The sequence below is a fragment of the Leptodactylus fuscus genome, chromosome 4, assembly GCF_031893055.1.
Source record: "Leptodactylus fuscus isolate aLepFus1 chromosome 4, aLepFus1.hap2, whole genome shotgun sequence".
Lineage (NCBI taxonomy): Eukaryota > Metazoa > Chordata > Amphibia > Anura > Leptodactylidae > Leptodactylus > Leptodactylus fuscus.
Window position 1 is genome coordinate 31,929,302 of NC_134268.1, and position 18,668 is coordinate 31,947,969.

Sequence of the window (18,668 nt, forward strand, 5' to 3'; positions counted from 1 at the left end):
TAGTATAATGGCCCCTCAGTGCCCCCACATGTAGTATAATGGCCCTGTAGTGCCCCCACATGTAGTATAATGGCCCCTCAGTGCCACCACATGTAGTATAACGGCCCCTTAGTGCCTTTTCACTCAGTACAATGGATGGGGGGACAGTGGCTCTTAGCAGTAGCATGTACCCCCTCCCCCCCCTTCAGCACTACAGGATGTACCTCCTGGACTACACATACCACAGGTTGAGAACCACTGCACTAGAAGGAGAGGCAAAAACACATTTCACTGCTCTGGAGTCCAGTGGTGACATCCATTATACCACTCCAGCCGAGGAATCGCTGCTTGTGCTCTTAGCATAGAAAGGAGATTGTTTCAAAATGAAGCATTTTCTATATTTAATAGGCTGTAGACTATCGACAATCTGCAAGTGAAAATAGATTTTGCTGCACACACTGTTTTGTGATCAAAGGAATATAGATATTTATTTTACAATATAGTTAACGCCTTTTGACACAATGCAAAAAATTGGCATAGAAAGACGGGCTAGATCAATTGGATATGACGTTTCGGTCCTTAGACCTTCATCAGAAGTGATCTAGTGTGGTAGCAGGATCAGTATAAGTGTCAAGGCATATCCAATTCATCTAGCCTGTCTTTCTATGTCAATTTTTTGCATTGTGTCAAAAGGCGTTAACTATATTGTAAAATAAATATCTATATTCCTTTGATCACAAAACAGTGTGTGCAGCAAAATCTATTTTCACTAGTATATTTGGGTCGAAGGACCTTTTTTTCGCTAGCACCACATATAATTTTAGAGTGTGCGGTACCATTGACTTTTTTGCTTATCGACAATCTGCAGTCACAGTGTTCTGCCGTTCGGATCCTCTGATATCAGCGCCATGTGCTCAGTTCCCCACACAGCGCCACCAAAGGAGAAATGAAACATTACACATTATAATACACATTGAAATGAATGCAATGTCCATGTAACGTATGGATGCTCTTTTCTGGATTATAGACAAGGGTCTTGAATGGGTATTGGGTACCCTTCTAGTAATTTGAAATTCCCTAATATTTCCAAACCAGACAACCCCTACCACTTCCAGACTGCCCCTAGGTTGATTTATAGCAGTCTGATAACCTGGGATTCTCTGGCTCACTATACCGCATAGATACAGAGAGACAAGTCATTGTAAAGCAGGTGGAGGAGTTTGGCCATAGGTCATGATTATGTTTCGGGATCTCATCCTAGGAGTTGTGTGGAGGGCTGGGCTGATTCCATTATACAGAGGTGATATAAATGGTCCTTCCAGTGATTACTGCCATCTAGTGACATATAAAGTAAAGGAACAAAAAGAATTTTATTTAATAACATACAAGTACAGTATACAGTATATTCAGGGACGTATCTAGGCTAGTGAGACATGTTGGGCGCTGCGGGTGAGCAGAAAGCTAACTAGTCTGCTGTGGCTAAGGTATTTAGATACTGGACTAGGGTTGGCTTTAGGAGGTGGCAAACTGGTCAGATGTTCAGGGCTCCTGTCTCCTATGGAGAGAAAATCATAAAGGGGGAACACCATGAACCCCAGGGGCATAGACTAACACAGACATCTGGGGAAAAAGTGGGAAGTGGGACTGACCTTTCCAAGAAGTGTGGTCAAAGTATAATGAGACACCCCCACCCCCACCCCCCACCCCCCGACAATAATCTTAGAATCAAGACCCTTATATTAATATCAGATCACCTAAATATATTCAAACCCCTATAATTAATATTAGTGCCGATCTGGGGGTACTACAAGCGTTCACCCGAACCCCACAGCGGTGGAGCGGACATAGAGGAAACACGATGGACCTTTCCTCAGCAGAAGTCCAGGGAAAGCAGGCCAGCTCCCGAAATAGGATTACCCTGCTGGATCCGAGACAGTGGGAAGTTGTCATAACTATCTATCTATCTATCTATCTATCTATCTATCTATCTATCTATCTATCTATCATCTATCTATCTATCTATCTATCTATCTATCTATCTATCTCCTATCTATCTATCTATCTATCTATCTATCTCCTATCTATCTATCTATCTATCTATCTATCTATCATCTACCTGTCCATCTATATATCATCTATCATCATATCTATCTATCTATCTATCTATCTATCTATCTATCTATCTATCTCCTATCATCGCTCTTATCTATCTATCTATCTATCTATCTATCTATCTATCTATCTATCTATCTCCTATCTATCATCACTCTTATCTATCTATCTCCTATCTATCTATCTATCTATCTATCTATCTATCTATCTATCTATCATCTACCTGTCCATCTATATATCATCTATCATCATATCTATCTATCTATCTATCTATCTATCTATCTATCTATCTCCTATCATCGCTCTTATCTATCTATCTATCTATCTATCTATCTATCTATCTATCCTCGCTATCTGTTCTATCTATCTATCTATCCTCGCTATCTGTTCTATCTATCTATCTATCTATCTATCTATCTATCTATCTATCTATCTAACCTTGCTATCTATCTATCTATCTATCTATCTATCTATCTATCTATCTATCTATCTATCTATCTATCATATGGGCACATTGAGGCTCATGATGTCACCAAGAGAGCCCCGGATGATGCAAGGAGACCCCAAAAAGTTAAGTGAAAGTGAATATGACTGTTTTTTCACCTACCCCTCGGTATAATGCTGCGGCCACTTCAGTAATCTCCATTTGTTCATTTTCATAAAAAACTAACAATTTGAAATATTCGGGTCGATCCCGGCTCAGTACAAGTCGGCCGCCCACCTCTATATAAACTATATCACATGGTTTGCTTTCCTTTCCTGCTCTATGGATTTATGGGAATCGTTCCAATCTGTCTATGCAGGGGATTTGGCGCTCTGTGTCAGCAAAATGATAATAAAAGGTGTGAATAGATGCGAGCTGTACAAAGTGATGTATTTGTGAGAGTTATTTAAAGAGAAATGTGTTAGGAAGTCATTTTTCTTTTTCTGGAGAGGAGACGAGATGTCGGCGTGTGTAGTGCATCTGGCTTTGGGCTTAGTGATAATGTATAAAGCTAGAACATTAGCGCTCTCATTCTCACTATATGTAAATGAAGGCGACCGCTTTGCAGAAAAAACTCCCCAGAAATGAGCTTTTCTAATTGCAGGATCCTCCATAATTATCAGGCGGCGCCGACATCCAGATAATCAAACATCTGACATTAGATTTGGCACATTAATGCAAATTGAGGTTCATCATGTGCAATCACCATTCGCCGTTGTGGGAAGCTTCTAGAATGTGCACGCTGGCCCCGCTCTGCCGAAGAGACAGTTACAAAGCAAAATTAATAAGGATTTTTTGGAGATATTACGCTTAGATGAGCAGCACTTAGATAGGTCGTCGCTGCTCATGGGAGATGGCGGTGCATTAGATTTAGGGAGATTTTGGCTGGGACTCCACAGCACTGTAAAATGACATTCAATAAGCGCGGAGGTTTCCTAAGTTTCTTCTAATTAAAATGGAAATATTAAAGGGGTCGGATAAAAACAGATTTGTTCGGCAGACAGCGCCACCGTTGTCTACAGGTTATGTATGGTATTTCCAAGATTGTCTCTTATTCATGCTTACAAATTAAGGGTCCGTTAATATCCGTCTCAGAAGACCCCGTTGCAATGTCTGCCTGAGATTCTTGGGCTAAAAGGTCCTGCACACTGCACCCAACAGACCCTGTTATAGTCAATGCGGTCCATCACTTGTTTGTTTTTCTGGCTCTCACATGGACCATAACAAAAGGACAGGAACCCTGGATTTTTGTGTCAACCAAATAACGGACATGTAAAAGGAAAGGATAATGTCACCAAAGGCCCTGGAAGCTGCACCTGTCAGCGCCCTCTGTTGGTGTACATACTTGAGGAACTGGCATCCTAATTACATCATGGAAGTCAGATTTGCATATTCAACTGTTATTGATAACACTGGGGAAGGTCATGGGGGACACAGTGACCCGACTGTGAGAGAGAGGGGACTATAGGAAGAAAAGGGCAGAAGAATAGGGGGTGGAACTTGAGGATGAATCTGAGGTCACATAGTAGTTATCAGCCGGGAGCAGAGAAGGACTTGCTTTTTACACAGTAACCCATGCTAGGAAAAAGGTCACATTGTGACTTATAGAAGAGGGCGAAAGCAGGATAATGAAAAACACCACGAGGAGATAACTATTACTATTGAGGGGATGGTCTTTCAGACAATAAAATAAGTAAAAAAAAAAAAATCATGTCCCTTTAAGGGCCCTTTCACACGGCGTAAGCGCTCGGCTCATTTAGACCCGTACAAGTGAGCGCTTCTAAACACTTCCCATTCACTTCAATGGGAGCGCTCGTAAAGCTGGCATTACGCACGCTCCCATTGAAGTGAATGGGAAGTGTTTAGAAGCGCTCACGTGTACGGCTCGGAATGAGCCGAGCGCTTACGCCATGTGAAGTGGCCCTAGAGCTCTCTGGGTTGAAACCGGCTATACACAATAGATGACTATCAGCAGGACTGGCTCACCATTGAAGGGGTTGTCCAGGATAAACCAGTTTTTGACAAGGAGGACAGGGAAGGAGGAGAAAAAAAAAAAAAAAACATACTCACCTATTCCCAATGCTCTGGTGTCTCCCACCACAGTCTGGTCCTGCGTCTCCCAGGGTCTTGTTCCAGAAGAAGTCCTGGCCAAACGTGACCGCTGAGGCCGAAGAAAGAGTATGGGATATCCTGGATCCTTTGCTTAGGCTGCTGATTGGCCTCAACAGTCAAGTGCAGCAAGGACATCCACTGGGAGCAGCAGGACCAACCGCAGTAGGAGATACCTCGGACAGGAGAGTATGGATTTTTTTTTTATTTTTATTTTACCTTCCCTTGCCTTTGCTAAAAACGGTTTATCCTGGACAACTGGATATTGGGGATGTTGAATTTCGGCACTCCTGATCCTTTTGTTCTCAGAAAAGATAAATCTAGGTTCACATCTGCATCAGGTTCTCCGCTGGAGATTCAATCACAGAGTCCGTCGAAAATTAGTGGAGGAAAAAGTCCAGTGTGGAGAACTTTTTTTCCTCTGCTGGTTTCAGTTATAAGAATTACAGACACCCGAGTAAGCCCATTATAATCAATGGTGTCCACCAGGTTCTGTGTGTAACCACTGTTTTAGCAAGCGACCTCTCTATTGTTCGGATGCCCCAACAGACCCAAATGACGGAGAGTCAGCACTAGTGTGAGGAACCTAGTGTAAGCTGCTAATGGAAACATCTGGCAGCAGCTTACTACCCTATACCCATAAACACAGGTATAATCCACCAAGTCATGTATGGGGTGGTCAGGAGGAATATACTAAACCTTGTCTGATAAACATCAGATGATGGTGGTGACGTCAGAGCAGCCAGACATGCAGCAATCCCCTGATTGTGTCTACGCCACTTGTGATAATGAAGGTTATATACGTACAATAGGACTCATGAATCTCCATAATGACTTAGCAGTATTGGCAGAACAGGGCTCTGACTCAGAGGATAAGAGCAGAAACATCTCTGTCAGTGCGTCATCTACCATTCATGACGTGGAGAAATCTACTAGAGCAGATCGAACACAGGCCTGGAAGACTGGACAGAGACTATCTGTGTCCTCATCTATTACCCTAGAGTTTTAGCATATTATAGATGTAATAGAGTATAGATATTCTACTTAGTAGATGGTCTACTTTTGGGTAGTGTACCTAATGGTGAAAGATAGTTGACTGCTAGTCATACTTCTTCAATACACTCGAGGACATTTTGCCCAATGTATAGACTTTGAGAAGGGGGTGCATCTTTTGACATTTTAACGATATGCCCTCCGTCTGCACTGTTCAGATCTAGCTGTTAGGAGGAATGGTTATGTGAGAGAATACACAAGGCAAACAGACCGCCAGTAAAGAGGTTTGGTTACTCCGCCGTCAAGCATGAGCCGCACTTCCTTCATCCTGACACAAGTGGCGCCTTCTTCTTATCCCACCCATGTCTCTGCCTAGACTGTATGCAGATGCTTAGCAGAAGGAAATTTGGTGTTACGGTGTCCAGTGTGTATCCTAAACTGACTGACAGCCATCATTGCCTTTATTTGCAATGATGCCATGAACAATAGAGATGAGCAAGAACTGTTCGGATCAGCCGATCCAAACAGCACGCTCCATAGAAATGAATGGATGCACCTGGTACTTCCACTTTGACGCCGGCCGCTTAACCCCCCGCGTGCCGGCTACGTCCATTCATTTCTATGCGAGCGTGCTGTTCGGATCGGCTGATCCCAACAGTACTCGCTCATCTCTAAAGAACAAGAAACCTGGACTGCTACGGACTGGGACCAGATCTCCTTTAGTGGTTGAATTCAGGTTCAAGTATGGAGGCCTCATGGTCAGAACTTCAATCCTATACAGCTCGGAGCCCCTGTCCCACCATACTGTTCAGGCTGGACCAAGCTTCACGGTTCAATGTTGGCAATACAAACCCAAGCAAAATGGACTTTAAAAAAATTTCAACATAGCCAAACTGTCAATGCCGGACCGCAAGAGACTTAGTACCATGAAGAAATCTGGTTACTAGGATGAGAGCTCCTAACAACCAGACATGGCCGGCCTGTCCTGACAACCCACCATACTCCATCTCCAGATGTAATATTAGTCAGAATTCAGATTAGCCAGACGTCAGTAGACAAGTGTAATACACGGCTTACATGTCTATGTGGGCAGAGTGCCAGCCATACAGCTATACCACGGAGCAGCCCCATCTGCCAATACCCAAGTAGTTCTCGGCTTGTGCCCAAAACCGAACTCTACACCTGCTGTTGGCAGTCACGATGGCTGTATGAAGAGGCCGCATGAAGCTTCCTGTATTGATCGCTAACACATCAATGCGGGATGAAACCGAGCACAGTCGGGGTCTCTCATTATCGGACCATTGGCGTATCCTCTCATCTGCCCAGCGGTCTCAGGCGGGACAGATGGAGCAGGATGATGTCAGTGCCAGTATGGCTCCAGGCATAAGGCAGCGGGTGTAATCTACCTACCCCCAAACGCACGCACGCAGGGCTGGCAATTATACCTGCTCGCCGGCAAAAATTTTCTAGTTGCCATGGCAATAGGGTTTTTCCAGTCCCGCTTCGCCAACTACAAAAGTGAATTCAGTTCCTCGGTGTTCAAGCTTCTTGTAATGCAACGTACAAAAGATGTACGGATCTGAAAAACCTTGCGAAAAAGTCTTTGCAAAGTGGTTTCGGTGGTAAAAACTCATCCGATATACGCCACAGGTTTGTTTTTGCCTTTAGCAAAATGCACCAAGTTCTCTGTACGGTGATTTTCACCAAGTTCTCCGTATGGCGATTTTCACCAGTTTTGTTCTTGAAATAAAACTTTTAAAATGGTGCAAAATGAAACCGCTGGTCAAAAACACATTAAAATGAAAGAGTTTTGTCAGATTTACTAACACTGTGTAACACGCAGCACACACTTAGGGTCCATTCACAAGGAGTAAAATGGCACCGATTCTGGCGCAACTCTGCACATGATTGGTGCCAGAATCGCATGGTAAAAAAGCCTCCCCATAGAACTTTATTGGGCGGCTTGTTTACCGTGCGGATTCTGGCACCAATCCCGTGTGGATCCCGTGTAAATTTTGCGCGGAGTCGCGCCATTTTACTCCGTGTGAATGGATCCTTAGGCGACGTTCACACTAGTGGTGAACACCACTGACTATTATGGGATCTGTCATTTTTAAATTGAATCCAGCAAAGGAAGAAAAGTGAACGTAGACTTAGGGCTTATTCACACGACACCCTAAAAACCCCAATTGTATAACAGTTTTAGGCCGGACCCCACGTGGTATAAATGGTAGAGATGAGCGAACACTATTCGGAACAGCCGTTCTGAATAGCACGCTCCCATAGAAATGAATGGAAGCACCTGGCACGCAGACTTTGCCGGCGGCCGGTCACTTAACCCCCCGTGTGCCGGCTACGTCCATTCATTTCTATGGGAGTGTGTTATTCGGAACGGCTGTTCCGAATAGTGTTCGCTCATCTCTAATAAATGGGCGTTTTACAGTCAGGGCAAAGTGGATAGGACTCTAGAGAATCCCATGGCCACTTTATGGTAAAAACTGCGCTGCAGAAACGCCACGATTTTCTTTGCTGTTTGGGAAATCGCAGCATGTCATTTATACCTACGAAAATGCTGGTGGTTTCCCTATAGGTATAATTGGAACTTCTGCAAACTTTGTTTAAAGCGTAGCGGGAAGATCTGCAAAGTTTTTCCCGCAATGCTTTTTTTGCTGTGGGATGCCACATGCGGCCTTAGCTTCAACCTCAGGGTTTGCGACTTATCCCCATGTTGGCATTTTTTTGCACCTCCAATGCAACATCCATGGAAGCAAAAGTAGCGTTGGGAGTTGTGGTAGATTATTATTTCTGCCCGTTTACACCAGCATCACCTGTCCATTGTTCTCATCTGTTAGAGGACAAGAACAACAGTCAGGGCAGGACTTCTTCCTCTGCCAAATTTCAGATGAACACTAATGTATTTACTTGGTAAAATACTGCCCCACACAGATTATGATAAGGGATGGTATGTCGCTGGGTGGATGAGACCGTTAGCAGCATAGATAACTATAGGAAATCCAGCCAAAACATGGCTGGATGTGAATGTGAAGTTATTGTAGAACACACACAAAAAAAAAGAAAAAGAAAAAAAAAAAAACAACAACTTGGTGTAAGAAGCCTTAATCCATCTTGGTGTATCTGCTGCTCCAGACTGATTTCCTGATATTAGGCAGCATGTTAGACAGAAGGGAGACACCTAGTGGCCACCACACATCATTATTATATTTTTTATTAGTGGTTGTTACCCAACATAATGTAAGACATAAGAAGAGTCCTATATATAGTATTTATACCTGGATTAGTGGCCCCCTCTCGCCCTGCACCCAGAGATGTTCCCCGGTTACAGGCGACATTACAGAGCCCGTTGTAAAATCAAGGTACTACTTTTATTGAACAAATTATACACATTATGGACATCAAATCAATATAATTACAACTGTAAAAATTTGAGAATTGCCCAGCTTGGAGATTTACAAATTGGTAAATAACTGTACATTTAGAGGTCTCTGTAAGAACCCCCGAGAAGGGGACAGCATAAAAACGTGGTGGTCTCTAGCGCCCCTTCAGATAAACCACCCCAGAACAGTCGGTACAGTGAAGGAATTCCCTAAAGAGAAACAAAGAAAATTGGATTTATGTTTTGTCTTACATCAGTACAGCAAACATTTCCAAGTCCCAACATCCCAAAAATAATGAAGTCCACCATGTCCGGTGAGTAGGTCATATCGTCATACAGTGCTCCGCAGGGTCCCAGCACACTGGCATTACGGGTTCCTGTGGTACCGATGCAGAATATGGCGGCACAGACTGGCACATGCCCATACTATGGCTGTACGCCTTATAACAGATCCCACCGCAAGGGAATGGCAGGTCGCAGTTTTATTTTGCATCTAGAGACACGGACCATGTCATGTGAACAAGGCCTTACATGTGACACAGCTGCGAGCCTGATGATTCAACCCTTTATATGCAAGAGGCCTTAGGCCCCATTCACATGGGGCAAGAGGGGGCGAATTTTGGCACTGAATCCACATCAGAATCCGCCCCCTCACAATAGAGGTCTATGGAGACCGCTAGCGTCCTTTTTCCGTGAGCAGTTTGTTCCCACTCACGGAAAAAAAGCGAGCTGCCCTTTCTTCAGGCGGATTCCGTGGCAGATCCAGCTGTGGCGTCTGCCTCGCGAAACCACCCTCCGGACTAGGCCAATTCATATGGGCCCACTCTGGAGCAGGAAGCCGCGGCAGGAGCATTTTGGTCCTATTCTGACGCGGCTTCCCACATCAAAATCAGGACCAAAATACGCCATCCCTAGCCCCGTGTGAACTAGGCCTAGAAGGGTAAGCTTATTTTAGCTTGAAACCCCATTTATACCGAAAGTACCACATACTTTGGTCATTCCAGAGACTACATACATTACTGAGCCAAATAACCTCACATGGCGCTTTTGTCTATTATATGGATATTGATGATCCATTCTCACTGATCTGATGGCACACCCTGAGGACATGCCCAAATATCTAAACCCCAAACTCTTTCAATTCAGGCTTATGTAGGCATTCTGGGTTTGCCAGAACAATAGCAACTACTTCTTAGCGCCCCCTCCACTCAGACTTAGATTCGGCTTATCAGGACCCAATCAATGGGTTGTCGTATGAAGACAACCCATTAACCCATTATTAGCCTACAGCACGACACAGCCTTTAGCTATATCATGTGTAGACAGAATGACCATTATAACCTCACAAGTTTCACCTCTCTATGTACTGATGTGACCTGTGATAGAGTTACTATGTGTGTGTGTGGGGTCATGTGTCAGTTTACTGTATGTGTACAGCCCTGTGTCAGTTACTATATATGTATAGGGTCCGGTGTCAGAGATACTATATGTGTAGGGTCACAGCTTACCTTTAACTTTAGGCTTCCACACCGACCAGCTCTGGGGGAAGGGGAACCTTCGGATGTTTGCTCTCAAAGTGCTGCTTGAAGGTTTTGGGATCTGGCATTTGTGTCTGTTGACAAATAAAGAAGCGTCAGTATTAAGAGGTGAAGTATCCGGCCCCTCACTCACAATAGTGACAGATGTCCACACAAAGTCCATAAACTGATCTAAGGCAGCGGTGGAATAACAGGTCCAGAAGGCGGATACTATATGTAGCCCATGACTAGGGGGACACTTGGTATGATCAGCCTGGCTTGTATAAGGTCATGAAACATCTTATAATGTATAGTCATATGGAACCCTATGACAATGTGTCGGACATGAATTTGGGAAAATGGGAACATTTTATGGAACGGTCTATCCCTGTACTGCGGCTGAAGTCGTAGGTTTTGATATACTGAAGTGCTCACACATTGGACTTTGGCTACTGGCACAGACAGAGGTTTCAGCGCGACAAAGGCCAAATCCGTTAAAAACCCACATTCAGCCATTTCTGAGTGGTGCTGGCTCAAAGAAGCCATAGCATGTAAAACGTGGTCTTAAAGAAGTTTTCCTGGACTCCCAAATTTATGACTTTAGGATAAGGATAATAGTTTGCCAAAGGTCAAACTTCTGGCACCCTCACTGACCAGCTGTTTGAAGAGGTCACGTAGCTTGGACAACGGCCACTTCCTCCTCTCAGGCCAGTGACATTGCATCCATTGGTTCTTGCCTCATCCCAAATGAAAGGAGATGGATTTATTGCAATACCAAACACAGCCACTATATCATGTACAGCGCTGTGCTTGGTAATGGAGTGGTGGTCACTGCCATTCTTGTATAATCACATTTATCGCCTTATCCTGTGGACAAGAGATTGGTTTTTGTGGGCCATTTCTACTCTAAGGAGACTTAAGTTTTGGGCTCTGCTAACACCCGCAAAATGCCTTCCATTTATAGAGAAGTTTTGATACCAATGCCAACAAATCCTAATAGGCTCATGTAAAGGGTTGTCCAATAGAGATGAGCGAGTACTATTTGAAACTCCCGTTTCGAATAGCACGCACCCATAGGAATGAATGGAAGCGGCCGGCACGCCGATTGCATAACTCTCGTCCATTCATTCCTATGGGTGCGTGCTATTCGAAAAGGGATAGTACTCGCTCATCTCTATTATTCAAGATAACATTTTTTTATTTTTTTTTAAATGGCTGGGGACAGTGAAGAATGCAAAAAAATAAATAATTTAAAAAAAAAACCAACCCAGTCACCAGTCCTTGATGCTCTAGTACTGGGGTAGGGAACGTACGGCTCTCCAGCTGCTGCAAAACTACAACTCCCAGCATGCATACTTGCTCTGCTGTTTTTGGAACTCCCATGGAAGTGAATGGAGCATGCTGGGAGTTGTAGTTTCACAGAAGCTGGAGAGCCGAAGGTTCCCTACCCCTGCTCTAGTATCTCCCACTGCGGTCCGGTGCTGCTGCTCCACATGACCACCAAGGCCAATCAATGACCTAAGGAAAGGAACTGGGACATCACAGGTGACACATACAAATAACGTCCCAGGTTCTTTACTTAAGCCACTGCAGCAAGGGCTTCCACCAGAACAAGACACAGAGCAGCAGGACTGAACCATGCGGAGAGACACCAAAGCACCCTGGGCCGGAAAGTATGATATATATATTTTTTTTAATCTTTCCTTGCATCCTTGAAAAAACAAAACCAAAAAAAGAAGAAAACCAAAAAAACCAAAGCGTTATTCTGGACAACCCCTTTAAAGGGAGTCAGTCACCAAAACCCAGCATATAAACCCAGCCCACAAGCAGACAGTTCATACGCCATTTTCTCCTTGTGAATCGCTGCCCCCCCATTGCCGATATCGCTGGTTTTGTCAATATGCAAATGATCTCTGCTGCACGTGCTCCAAAGAGATACACAACACCGCCCTCATTGCTCCAAACAGCTTATATGCATATTGACAAATACAGCGATATCTTGGCATTGGAGGCAGCGATTCACAAGGGGAAACCACTGCTCAATTCAGAGGACAATAACCTATCCCTTTAAACCTGTAAAGGGATTTTTACCGTCTTATAAGTAAAGGCCTAGATTTACAGCTGAAAGCTAAATATGCTTTAATATTATATTATGATGGGCGTGGGTCTGACCTCTGGAACCCCTGGTGCTCCTGAAAATAAAGGGGCCTTTTTCAATGCCGCACCTCCCTTATAGTATTTTTCCTGCACAGCAGCGCCCTTGGTCCCCTGACTGTGCAGTCAGTGCTATAGACTTTTGATCCTAAGGATCAGTGGGGAGGGGTTGCCATAAATCTGCCCCTTAACCACGGTAAAATGATGGCAGAGTCTAATGATACATTCATACTTTGTTAGATAGGAGTACCGCCTTTCGTAAGTTCTGGTATGCACGACGCCATTATGCTCGCCATCAAATACTGCAAAGTCCGATGGACTGAGCGCGGTATAAACCAGTTTACAACCCTACTGGGACAGATGTTGTATGAACCTTCCAGGGAACCCAAGAGATAGCGGAGTGGATTACGTCAGTGTGTGAACACCTGGTCAGTGACAAAGCGGGAAGAGGAAGCAGGATGTAATGACAAGTATAGAGAGCGCAGCTATCCTGCGGACAGGCGGAGGACACAGCATAGGAGATAAAGCCCAACTCACCAGACCTCCCTGTCCTACAGCCGTGGGATGGTTTTATTACAGAATATTACTGTTCTACATGACAGCTTAGGATTATGGCATTACCCGGCACACAGAACAGGTGTATACTAGAGCGGCTTTAGCGGCAGCTTTCTGATCGTGTCCTTGTTTCTTCTTCTGTTCTGCTTGCTTCTTTGCGTTTTTCTGTTGAGATTGGATCTTCTGATGTCCTCGAGCCATATCTGCAATGTTAAACACGTTACTTGCACCTGAACTGAGAACTCGCCGCCACGTAGCAGGTGTACAGAAGGAGGTAGATGGCGCCCCGCGACACCTGTTCACTTCCAAACTGAAACACAGATAGGAGAGATGCTATTTATAGGCTATTGTCATATGGATAAGGTACAGGGGACGGCTCTAGAGATACAATACATATACGGGAACATATGGCTGAACCCGCTCTGACCAACGTCCCTGTTATGTAAGTGAACTGCGCTGCTTTAAGAGGGGACTGGGTTAACAAAGCCCACACTGGACCGGATGACCTTCTAGATATTAGACCCCTATTAATAGTACAGTATCCTCTGCCTCCATTATACCGATAGGGAAACCGCCGTCTTTCCATAGGTATAATTGACACACTGAAATTTGCAAAACCGCAACTGTTTCGGAAATCGCAGCATTTCTGCTGTGCGCAATTTCCTGCAATGTGCGGATGGGATTTGCTAGAATCCTATCCACTTTACAGTGAATGTAAAATCGCAGCATTTCCACCACATGGGGCCCCGGCCTTAAGGGTGCAAAGCCGGTTGGGATCCCCTGAACGGAATACCAAACGCAACTGCAAGCGGAGTGCAGTGAAAGCACGTGGACCCCATAGACTATAATGGGGTGTTTGCTTGCCATGCGCTGCCCGCACGAATCATGCGGTGAGGAAAGTAGATGGTGAACTACTGGCACCGTGCTTGCAGCTGTGTTCTATATTCCGTTCTGGAGGGACCACCGGATGGAATACAAACGCTGTTGAGAACGAGGCCTTGGTAATGTGGATTCTGCAGCAGATTTGCAAAGAATTTTCTTATGTAACGGATCATATGTAGATGTGCCTGGGTTGGATACCAGCGTAATATTTTTGGGACATTAATTACTTGGTTGTAGGGATATGTCCAGCCAAATGTTACATCATGGGCTGTGGAGTCAGAGGACCAAAGCACCAACTCCAACTCCATAAAAGGCTGAAAGCCAACGTCAGTCAGGAGCAGTAAAGCTTTGCTAATTCACGGAACACAAAAAAAAAACTACTGGCTGATACCTCTGCCACCAAGTATGTAACTAGCTATACATCTAATGATTAGAGATGAGCGAGTACTATTCGAAATGGCCATTTCGAATAGCACGCACCCATAGGAATGAATGGAAGCAGCCGGCACACAGACTTTGCCAGCAGCCAGCCGCTTAACCCCCTACGTGCCGGCTGCGTCCATTCAGTACTCGCTCCTCTTTACTAATGATATAATATCAATAATTGTGTAATATAATTACAAATAATTCAAATCAATATCAAACAATATTTAGAATACTAAATAAACCCATCAGAAAAACCAAAACACCCCACAAAAAACGCAACAGAAACCCCCCCCCCCACCACCACCACCACCACCATGTTCTAATGTGACAGGAAAGCAGCTCTGCTATTAGAAGAATACACGGCTAGAACCGGAAAGACTGGCTCACGCGCTGTCACATTTCCTCCATAGACATGTCACAAATGGCTGCAGCTGCTGAGCCCGTCAGTAACGTGCGCAGGAATCGCCAGCTGCTCCAGAACCGGCCTCTTCTAGAAAAAAAAACGTCACACAGCAACCCGCACGGGCAAAACCCCTGGTGTGAACAATGAGCAAATTATACATTTCCCACGACTATGGAGGAGACGAGAGAGAAATCTTATATAACAAGTACATTATGTAAGATGAGACGCGGCCATAGAAGTGGGTGAGGCGCATAATGTGGTCAGTGTCACAGGGTGAAAGGAGTTTCTGGTTTTATGGAAAGTTTCATTATAAAATAAGTTCTGAAATGGAGATGTGATGGGTGGACCGGACTTTTTTTTTTTTTTTTTTAATGTAGATTGTGAGCCCCATATAAGGATCACAGTGTACATTTATGTCCCTACCAGTATGTCTTTGTAGAATGGGAGGAAATCCGCACAAACACGGGGAGAACATACAAACTCCTTGCAGATGATGTTCCTGGTGGGATACGAACCCAGGACTCCAGTGCTGCAAGGCTGCAGTGCTAGCCACTGAGCCAGCATTTTGCCCCTGGACCTTCCTTGTTACATATGTAACAATCCAGGTGAGCGTTTGCTACAATTGTATCCAGTCTATGCCATTTTATCCTCTGAACTGCGCTTTACCTGTGCCGATACATCGTAGTCTGAACAGTGGCCAATAATGTCAGACCCTCCACTGGTGTACTTGGCTTCAGCCACTGTATGCTACATACACGCGGACTATTTTGATAAGTCTGGCGAGTAATCTAGAACAAGTCTGGTCTTGGGTTTCTGCCATACATTTGTAGTTTCAATGGTGTGGATCCTCCCATGGCTCAGCCCCATTCAATAGCAGTCTCCACTTCAGCATACATAGTGTTGCTGCACCAGACATAGCTACAATTGGCAGGGGTCCTGCTATACATTTAGGGGGATAAACCACATTACCGGACATACCCGCATGTGCCTGGTAAATCAACAAAGGGCCCCTTTGTTCTGCTGATGTATGGGGGGGGGGGGGGTTTGAATCCCCACCTGCCATATGTTGCCTGCCTAAGACTATAGATTATAGGTACAGACTGTGATGGCGTAATGTTATTGACAGTTTTTTGTAAACCTTAATCCTACATCAGGTCACTCCTTTACATCAAATATATACTTATGGGTGAAACCAGCCTAAATAATTATGTGACTGCATTTCTAAGGCCACATTCATATTCTCAGATCTGATCGACAAGCAGCTCCGTGAATGAAACTGAACCGAATCAGATTACAGTCAACGCGGTCCGTCAATTGCGGTTTATGTGATGTGCAAGGTTTTGGCACTTTATGTTTTTCGGTGTCCGCCATAGAAAATCATCAGCGCAGATGTGAAAAAAGCCGAGACATTGTTACATCGTATCAGTGCCCCTTCAGTTACTACTTGTTGTTACATCGTGTCAGTGTCCCTTTGTTTACTACATATGGTTACATTGTGTCACTGTCCCATTGGTTACTAAACATTACATAGTATCAGCGCGCCGTTGGTCACTACATGTTAGGCCTGGTTCACATCTGCATTTGGTATTCCTTCCCCCCATACACATTAAAAAGCGGCTAGCTAAGAAACCACACAGACCCCATAGACTATAAAAGGATCCTGGTGGTTTCCGCATAAATTATGCAGAGAGAAAAGTACTGCAAGCAGCACTTTTCTCTCCGCATGCTTCGTGCGGAAACCACACGGACTCCATTATAGTCTGTGGGGTCCGTGTGGTTTCTTAGTTAACCTTTTTTTAACGCGTATAGGTTTCCGTTCAAGGGGGTCTCCAAAAGGACTCCCCAAACGCAGATGTGAACCAGGCCAAACATTATATTAATGCCCCTTATCTTATTAGGTATTACAGTGTATCAATGCCCCTTTGGTTACCACAGGTTGTTACATTGTTCCCTTGCTTATTGTATCAATGTCTTTTTGTTTACTAAATATTGTATCACTGCCCTTTTGTTTACAACATATTGTTACATTGTATCAATGCACTTTACAAAGTTAGGTTCCAAAACAGACACCAGAGCTCTGACATTACACAACTCCGGAGCTTATGCAACTAAAGCACACAAGATTTTGACAAGACAGATGGGGTTATTGTGCCAAAAAATGTTCCATCTGGTGAGAAGTGACTATTTTGGACAGATCAATCGCCACGGAGTAAACAAGGCCTGCATGCAGGACACCATGTGACTCACAATCTCAAGGGTGGAAAAGCTCAACAATCTCTTCCACCCAAGCCTTAGTGCTAATGGCCGAATACTTAAAGGGACGGATCACGAGCAATGAGATATTACATCTTATATCGCTCGGATTGGACATGGATCCAGATGGGAACCGTTTACAGGTGCGAACGTACCCAAGAGTTACTATAGAATACATTCACTAACGTCAAGGACTCAACTCCAGCTGTGATGTAACTACAACCCCCAGCAAGCTCCTATAGCCAGGGCATGCTGGGAGTTGTAGTCTCACAACAGCTGGTCGCTTTCTATGGACTAAGGGGTCACATAACATTATCTGGACACGATCAACGTGGAGACGGATTAACGGTTACTAGTCAATAGCGCGCCCGTGATCGCGCCAGCGAATATTAACCGCCGTTTATCGACTAGCATGGCCGCCATGGGATTTATTTGGTCAGTTTCTTATGATGTATTACTTACATTGCAGTCGGGCACATTTTTAACCCTTTAAAGCCCAGCATGTAATATCCTAGGCTGAGGAGGAGGATACCAGGCATAGGCAATAGAAGAAAGTGCTGGAAGCCGTCTAGTGTGACTAGGAAGCGAGCAGCGCATGGCAACTCCATGTCCAGCATATGCTGGCGGCTCACACAAGACTTCCACCTCTCTCCATTACTCGCCCCATAGCACAGGCTTCAGCCCAGGTCACGGCTATCCCTCAGGCACACTTACCTCTGACTGGAAGGCTCCGGCGGGCCGGTAGGTCGGTGATCTGCACTACAACCGGTGAAGAAAGGAGGCGGAGGATAAAACCGCCTGTATCCGGACCTGCGCTGGCACAGGCTCCGCCCCTAGAGCACAAGCGATACTCTGCGCATGACCGCTGCACACGGCCGTATCCAGGGGAACAAGAGAAGGGGCGGGTCTAGAGGCGCTGCTGACTTTACAGACCAATTGGAATGCCCTTATCTGCGCCTGCGTATCGCCCACGCTGGTATCCAGGGGAACAAGAAGGAAGGCGGGGCTGGAGTGCGTCTGCAATAGTGTGGACCAATGGGCGGCCGCCGCAGTGACGTCAGAGGGTCTGGGGCTGATTGGGCCGAGCAGGGGTGCCGCAGTAGGAGATGTGACTCCTCAGCGCCAGTGTCCTCACTTGCCCCCTGGTACGGTTACCTCATACAGACCTGGGCCAGGGACTGACATAGTGATGGCGGACAGGCTGGCTGCATGTGTGCGGCTGCAGGTGCATGTGTGGAAGTGGCAGCAATCCCTGCACATACCTGCCAGCGCCTGACGTCTGATCTCAAGGAGATTCCAAGAACATGCCGTGCCCATTAAAGGGGTTGTACAGGCCTGGGATAACAGCATGGAGGAATGCAGCGGCACCATTGGTGGGATGGTAGCTGTGGCAGCCACGTGACACCC

At 45.2% G+C, this 18,668-nt stretch overlaps 2 protein-coding genes across 2 annotated transcripts in view; one reads left to right on the forward strand and one right to left on the reverse strand.

The window, feature by feature from the left end:
- The window catches only part of GEM (GTP binding protein overexpressed in skeletal muscle), a 344,355-nt gene that overhangs the window by 112,456 nt on the left and 213,231 nt on the right, over nucleotides 1-18,668 (forward strand). The gene's annotated exons all lie outside the window — the stretch shown is intronic.
- ZNF706 (zinc finger protein 706) lies at nucleotides 9,037-18,108 on the reverse strand. The gene is made up of 4 exons (XM_075272085.1): nucleotides 17,976-18,108; nucleotides 13,364-13,500; nucleotides 10,580-10,683; nucleotides 9,037-9,281 (listed from the first exon to the last, which is right to left on the reverse strand). Exons 2-3 carry the CDS (start codon nucleotides 13,496-13,498, stop codon nucleotides 10,588-10,590), a joined length of 231 nt encoding a protein of 76 aa, XP_075128186.1. The 5' UTR covers nucleotides 13,499-13,500; nucleotides 17,976-18,108; the 3' UTR covers nucleotides 9,037-9,281; nucleotides 10,580-10,587.

Coding starts and splice junctions, on each gene's coding strand:
- ZNF706 (XM_075272085.1), bottom strand. CDS start 13,498: ATGGCTCGAGGACATCAGAAGATCCAATCTCAACAGAAAAACGCAAAG. Junction 10,684..13,363: donor ACACCTGTTCTGTGTGCCGG/GTAATGCCATAA, acceptor ATTTGTCAACAG/ACACAAATGCCAGATCCCAA.